This window comes from Cebus imitator, unplaced genomic scaffold, assembly GCF_001604975.1.
Source record: "Cebus imitator isolate Cc_AM_T3 unplaced genomic scaffold, Cebus_imitator-1.0 Scaffold433, whole genome shotgun sequence".
Lineage (NCBI taxonomy): Eukaryota > Metazoa > Chordata > Mammalia > Primates > Cebidae > Cebus > Cebus imitator.
In genome coordinates this window covers 894,233-902,363 of record NW_016107748.1, presented here as the reverse complement: position 1 = coordinate 902,363, position 8,131 = coordinate 894,233, and the positions used below count along the sequence as shown (strand labels likewise).

At 32.9% G+C, this 8,131-nt stretch overlaps 1 protein-coding gene across 5 annotated transcripts in view; it reads right to left on the bottom strand.

The window, feature by feature from the left end:
- Nucleotides 1-204: 204 nt before the first annotated feature.
- MON2 (MON2 homolog, regulator of endosome-to-Golgi trafficking) overlaps nt 205-8,131 on the bottom strand; it is a 135,864-nt gene continuing 127,937 nt past the window's right edge. For all 5 annotated transcript variants that reach the window (XM_017510187.2, XM_017510190.2, XM_017510188.2 and 2 more), the window contains one exon: nt 205-5,233. In XM_017510187.2, the coding sequence (XP_017365676.1) occupies nt 5,070-5,233 (164 nt within the window). In that variant the 3' untranslated portion in view covers nt 205-5,069. The remainder of the gene's footprint in view (nt 5,234-8,131) is intronic.

The window sequence follows — 8,131 nt, the reverse complement described above, 5'->3', positions numbered from 1 at the left end:
GGTCACCATTCCAGCCAAACACTCATTTAAGCAGGTTTTAAATTCTTTACTTTGAGAAAAGATGTATAATCTCTCTATCCACATCATAAAAAATATGATTGTTACCAATTCAGATGCTGAATCCATCATATTTATAGCAATCCCATTTTGTGAGCATCTTGGATGCTGAATCCCATGTATTCATAAAGACAGTAGGAGTTGTAGTCACAAATTATTATTTTTTATTTTTAGTTTTCCATGGCACTTCCAGTTTTTGGAACAAATTACTTTAACTTGTTCAGCTATTTCAAAATGGCATGGGAACTTTATCTTACAAAAACGCAACAGTGGCCAAAGGGGAAAGTATTTCTAGAATCTCATTTAATAGAAAGGCAATGAGCAGTAAAGGCTCCACTTCTTATGAAGAAGGAATAGGCACAATTAGGGAAAGAGCTGAAAGAGAAGAGGCAAAGAATGAAAGGGGAATGAAAAGAGAAAAATATAGAATGAAATATAGAATGAAAAGAGAAGTAACGTAAACATAAAATTTAGCAAGGAAAAAAACATAAAAGAAGAGGGAGGACAGAAAGTGATGTCCAAGAAAAAGGAAGAAAAGTAGTCAAAGATCTCATGATATAGTAGTAAATTTATGAAACTTGAATAATTACCCTAATGTCATTATAAAATCAACTCCACACTCAAATTATGCATTTTTTCCTCTAAAGAATTAGTAACTCATTGATTATCATCTTTGTTTAGAAATACGGAAACAACTTTGAAAAGTCAATGTGTAGAGTTAAATAAGAGGTAGAGTCTCTGTTCATCATTGCCTCAGAATTAATTGAGATGACCAAGAATATTCATATAGGACTTGCCATATGTTCTTTTAAATAGCCGACACTGTTAGAGCATTAGAAATTATTGGATTTGTAAGACATTTAACCTCTTCTGAAATAGTCTGTATATAAATCAAGATACAAAGACATTTATCTCTCTTTCTGAATCTGTAAACACTTTTCATTCAAATGAAAGCACTATTCTACTCTCCAGAGATACAAAAACTTTAATTCAAGTGATCATGAAGTATTAAAGACTTTTCCCACTTTATATAAATTGGTAAAATACTATGTGGTATGAACTCCCATTCTTCTCATAATTTTTTTAAAGCAAAATTCTCTCTAATAATGTAGATAAATACAACCCAGAAACACTAAGCATAGTAAAATGTGACACCTTATACAAGATCAGCATTATCTGCCAAAATGCCAAACCTAAGTGGAAATCTAACGAACATAACCGGCTGCTGGCAATGGTTTCAGAGACCATTTTTGTCTACATCTCTGGCAGTTTTCTACGAAAAACTGTAATCCACAATATTCTGGGCCTATGCACTGCCTCCATTCCAAGGGTGGCACAGTTAGGGGCTCCTGTAAGTGTTCTGCCTTGGCTACACAGACTTCACCTAGAGCAGTCTCTTGAAAACTTGGTTGCCCATCTGAATTGTTATACATTTGGGAAGAAAATACTAGACATTATAAAATAACTGCCCTTAACTGACACAAATGTAATAATGATCACCTCATTAATAAAGAATATACTTTTGAGTTATTTTCTAGCATTGTTCCATAACTTATGCTAACTCATCCTTAGTTTCAGAACTGATGATCCTTTGGCCCAATGGTTACCTGGTACCAAATTTTGACAATAAAACAAAATATTTTTTAAAATATATTGAGAAAGGACAAATAATCTAGTTATTATTGGCCTACTATAGAAATAATTTAACTGAATATTATTCTCCAGAATAAAACATCTATACCAAATTGTTCATCTCTTTCTTCTGATGATACATACAAATTTAAGAAGTATAAAAAGAGTTGAATTGATAACCATATACAGAAAAAACAAGAAACAAGAGAGATGTTAGCTGTTAAGTGAATAAAATTAAAAATGAAAGCAAGTGAAAAGTGGTTCTCTCTAAGCCAGACTTTATGCCTTTTGTTTTGGAACCTAAAAGGCTTCTAATAAATACATGTTACAAATGTATACAGTAAAATTGACAAAACCTTAACACTAGTTATAAAGAAATACTAAAGACATTACAAAATGATGTATTTTTTTCCCTTGGCAGTGGTAGCATTATAGGAAACTTAAGAAGTAATCTGTGCAAGTTAACAATTAGCTTAATTCCTTTATAATGGACAAAATGGTCAGAAAAATGCTTTATGAATCATACAATTGTTGGCATATACTTGTTGTATAAGACAGGCACTGTCAGTGACAACAAGTGATGACATAAGGCTTAAAACTCTCTTGGCTAGGCGTGGTGGCTTATGCCTGTAATGCCAGCACTCTGGGAGGCCAAGGCGGGCAGATCACCTGAGGTCAGGCGTTCAAAACTAGCTTGGCCAACATGGTGAAAACCCATCTCTACTAAAAATACAAAAAAATTAGCCAGGCATGGTGGCATATGTCTGTAATCCCAGCTACTCAGGAGTCTGTGGCACGAGAATCACCTGATCCTGGTAGATGGAGGTTACAGTGAGCCAAGATCATGCCACTGCACTCCAACCTGGGCGACAAAGCGAAACTCCATCTAAATCGAAAAAAAAAAAAAAAAAAAAACACCTCATAGTATTTCTAGTAAGTATCCCAAAGGACATTTTTACTTCTGTTTCAAGGGCTGGTTATAGAATCAATCGTGCTATAAAATAATCTTATCTTTGAGAGCTTTCTTTTTGAATCTCCTGCTATCTAGTAATTTCACACACTCCAGTTCTTCTGGCCACTAAAGAACCCAATTTGTACTAACAAGACAAGGGCAATGTGTTCCATACCAGCAATCAGAATATTTTAGAAAATGCAACCTAAAGGAATGTTTGACTCAAGGGAATGAATTACAGAAGTGACTCTTGGAGGGTAACCGGAAATATTCTGGAGGAAAAGTCTGTCAAATTACACTACCAAGAGGGCCACCCAGTTGCTCCACACTAAGACTGGCATTGATTACCTTATTACATGGCAATAACACATTCACTATGTTTATGTTTTGAACTGCAGGGCATGGTCCTGATAAAGAATGCTAATGCAGTATTAGCTCAAATTACTCTGCTCATATAAATGCATATTGCATACACTTGACTCATATTTAACTATTTAATTATCCTAATTGCAACTGATCTGTTACTTCTCAAGAATAGACCATTTTCCTTTGAATAAATGCATGGCAATATTTTTAACATGTTACTGAATTGGTACACTACCCTTGGGTTATTCTGTTTCAATGCTTTATCAGTGATTATGTGGATTTTTCTAATCCTCAATTTAACATACCCAAAGATAGAAAATAAGTACACAGCTTGAATGATTACTTTTTACAAATTTAAGGAAAATGCTGAAAGCAGAACTTATGAAATGCCACATTTTACCTTAATTTTAGGCGAAGTAATAGAAATTCATTAACTCATGTAAATAAAAAAATCCCCTCAAATGAAGACCTTACCACATTTTTACAGATAATAGTGCAAATTAAATAATTACACAATTATAATAGCCTCAAAACTGTATCTCATTCATGACTCAATTCTAATCTTTTTGCAGTTTTATGATTATTATGGAGAAGCTCAAATTAATAAATTCTATTAAAATCAAAAGCCTTCCAATACACTAAAATAATACCAACACCATTATGATTTCTTATGAATAATCATTGTTTTAAACATCTTTGTGTCTTCACATAAATTATGAAAATTTAACTCAGAAGAAAAATATTGTAATCCATTAAATAAAAAATACAGTGAGCTAGGTCAAAGTCGGTATTTTAAGAAATAATTAAGTTATTGTACTCAAGAGCACTTTTCTTTTTCACTAGGATAGGAAGTGAAACATAATTAGCATTTTACTCCATTACAGCAAGTTCACTGCACTTCTAAATGCTTGACTATCTCCAAAAATACACTTTTCATTGTTTTATATACACACACATTTTATACTTGTGAGTTAACATAGGTATTTTTCTTCTTGAGAAGACATTACAAAATGAAGCACTGAAATGAACAAAACCTCACAGGCAAAATTTTAGAAAATCTGAAATCATCTTGCCTGGGTCGTAATTCAAAGACAGTGACAAATGTTGTTAGGGGAAACAAAATCAGTAGAAATATAAAATATGAAAAGTCTTTAAAATTCAGACAGCAAATATAAAAATCAGACAGACTTCAGTGAAAGCTTGGAGAGCTGTTTAAAGAAATGAGGTATGATGAAGTCAAAGTGCTACAATATATATCAATGTATTAATAACCTATATTTCAAAGTTGCAAAACCAGCAAATCATAAACTATTTGCTGCTGTGTTCACATGACCTTACTGGTCAGATGTTTAATGGTCACTAATATACATTTAAAATAAGCATGAGGCTAACTGCATGATCATATAGTGAGCTTATCTGCCACATAAGAAGGCAAATTATAAGTAAAAACATAAGCAAACAATTTTGTATTAATAATAAATAGAGCTTTAAGCATTTAACATTATCAATACTTTTAAAATTTAAATAAATGCAACTATTTTATACAGAACTGTACCATTTATTATACACACAAGTATATCAATTCCCTTTGTTAATAAAGGCTGGTTATAGATAATATGGAATGTTACAGTACCATCTTGCATAAAATTCTAGTACGATTTTGTACTTGAAAAAGGTTGCAAAAACACCAGCCTAATAAATCTGACTGAAGTATCTCTTCTTTCTTTTTAAAAAGTACATCATTAACAGATACACCACAAACTGTACATAAGCTCACTTTAAATCACCAACTGGAGATACGGTAGCATGTATACTGTAGTATTAATTATCCATCCCATCAGTTTAATTTATTAAAGGCTTGCACTGCTACTCATTCAGGGGCCTTTGTTAGATGTGCAAGCTTGTAATATGAATTACTGAACTTGGGTAAGTAGAATCTAAAGAAGGCCAACAACAGCTGCCAAGAATTATTTGTGGTAAGAAATGTCCTTCTCACAGAAGATTCAGTTAGGAGGAAACATTTTTTAGAATATCTTTCTTCTTTCAAATATACTGTAGCTGGTCAAGATTCTCCATTTTGAACTCTGGATGCTGGTGGTTGCATGAAATCCTTAAAGGGAACTAGTGCTTCTTTAAGTGCAGAGCAGACTTCTGAAGAAGAGCAGGTGATGCATTCTACTAAAGTTGGGTATAAGGCAATTACTTGTGCCCAGGTATTTCCATCAACTGTAATGCAAAGGTATAAAACCTCAAAAGAGTGGAATTAAATAGCAGAGATTATTCAATTAACATGAACACCATCCTTTAAACTGAATGTAAAGAAAAAATTCTGAAATATGAAGCTTCTACAAGCTTGTATCTTTTTATCTTTTTAATTTTTGAAGCATTTTCTGCTATATTTATTAAAGTATGAGAAAAATATATGCTGAGTGTGCAGTCATTAGTAACAATAAACTTGATAAAGTACATTTTAAATGGTATTTCAATTTGCAAAGGCTCTGAAAGTTAACGAAGTCATTCAGAATAATCCAAACCTTTGTCATTTTTAGTATAATTGCCAGAGGATGCAGTGTACATTTCAATCATTAGAAAATAACTTTTCAGTTGTCTGCTAAAAGTCAAAATATTTTGAAATACAAATTATGGTCAACGATTTAGTAATATAATTATAAACTGTCACAAACAGATCCATTCTTGTCTTGTACTGTTTGCTAATCTTTAATGTACATCACTAGATGTAGACTTGAGTGGGAAGGAACCATGCCTGCCTTCCTCACCACTATCATGAACAAATAGTACAGCTAAATGCTACTGTTACTGAATGGACAAAAGTATGTCCAAATTAGTTATATTTTCCTATAAGTATTGTGCATAATGTTGGGCAACCAACATGAAAGATAGTTTTTAGACATTTAGATATTTTTAAAATTTTGTGAAACAAGTCTCAAATCTGAGTGGTATTATAGTATAAAGGAAAACAAATACTATGTGTGAAGACCTTTGATTCTCTTTTTCACTTCAATTTACTGGGTGTCAGCTGCCTAAAATTCCTTCTGAAATAAGAATGATGGGTGTCCCTGATCAAGTCATTTAATTTGTCTTTATCTCACTTCTTCCAATGTAAAATAAATGAGTTTCTCAAACTAGTGTTCCTCAATTTACTTCCTAGGAAAAAGCTCATGATAAAGTAGTTTGGCAGATGTTGCATATCTCTCATCTTTTGGAGACTAATTATTCATATTAATTTATTAAGGGCTTATAGTAAAAGAACAGATTAAAATTCACCCAGTGTTCCCAAAATTAATTTGATTATGGAATTTTTTTCCATCCAATATCTACTGACATCACGCTTCATCAATGTTCATGCCTTAGTACATATCTTGGAAAATGCTATACTGTTAATTTAACCTGTTTTCCCAAACAGGGGCTTCCTCAGGGTGGGTGTGATAAGAAGAAATGGGGAATAGGGCTGATGGCATGAGGAGTCAGGCTGGAGCCGTTCTGCTTTTCGCTGTTTTAATATGTTGGAAATTCACATCACATTTCCTTTGTAAAAAGTATTTTGCTGCTTAGCAGAATACAAAAGTCTAAAAGCCACTGTCTAAGAAGTTTAAAAAAGTCTGCTTCAGTTGTCTCCTGTGAAACTTTACAGTAATCATTTAACAAAATATTAGACAGATTTAAACCTATCTAGGTTGTCCCAGATGGAGAGTCAATTGACCAAACGAATCCTTGATTTATCATGGTAAAACACGAAAGTACATTAAGACAGCATCTCAAAGGAAGCTACTCAAATTTCTTAAAATATGTTTTAGGCTGGTACGGTGGCTCATGCCTGTAATCCCAGCAATTTGGGAGGCTGAGAGGGCGAATCATCTGAGGTCAGGAGTTTGAGACCAGCCTGGCCACCATTGTGAAACCCCATCTCTACTAAAAATACAAAACTTAGCCAGACATAGTGGCGGGCATCTGTAGTCCCAGCTATTTGGGAGGCTGAGGCTGAAGAATTGCTTACACCTGGGAGGTGGAGGTTGCAGTAGGCTGAGATCACACCACTGCACTCCAGCCTGGGCTACAGAGCAAGACTCCATCTCAAATAAACAACAACAACAAAATATATTTAATATATATTTATATATTTAAATATACAAATATAAATATATATATTTAATATATATTTATATATTTAAATATACAAATATAAATATATATTTAAATATATAAATATAATTATGTATTTAAAATATAAATATATTAAACATTAAAAATATAGAAAAGTATATAAATTTACATGTATTTAGTATATATAAATATATATATTATAATATATAATGCTTTTTAAAATACTTTTGTGAGGACTTGAGGACTTTGGAATTAACCATCAAAAAGAATAAAAAAGCTATATGAATTGATAAGAATCTTCATAATATTCTGTTAAATGAAAAAAAAGAGGTTCAGAACAAGATATATGATTTGGGGCTATTATGCATATTCATTTTAGTACAAAACAAGGATGGAGGAGTATCAGAACATGTATTTTGTATTTAGATAATAACCTTCTGGAGGGATCCACAAACTAATAAAAATGGTTGTCTGTGGTAAAGTAAGAACTGGGCAGATAGAGAATAGGGAAAAGATCAAATTAAAACTTTCCCTGTATATCTTTTCAGTTTTGGATTTTTGGACCATGTATATGTATGCTACCTATTTAAAATTTTAAACAAAGGTCAAGCAAAGTGATAAAAACAAAATCTCGGCTGGGGGGCAGTGGTTTGCAGATTGCTTGCGCTCAGGAGTACAAGACCAGCCTGGCCAACATGGCAAGACCCTATCTCTATTGAAAATACAAAAAAATTAGCAGGGTGTGATGGCACATGTCTGCAGTCCCAGCTACTTGGGAGGCTAAGATGGGAGGATCACTTGAGCCCAGGAGTCAAGGCTACAGTAAGTACAGATCCCACCATTGCACACCAGCCTGAGGGACAGAGCAAGAGTCTGTCTCCAAACAGACAAAAAAAACCCCAAAATCTCCCCAAACAAAAATAAGTCTAACAAATGCATCTTCTTTCACAAAAAAGCCCCAGAACAAATAATGAAGTCTTTTTTCCCTTTTTTTTTTTTTTT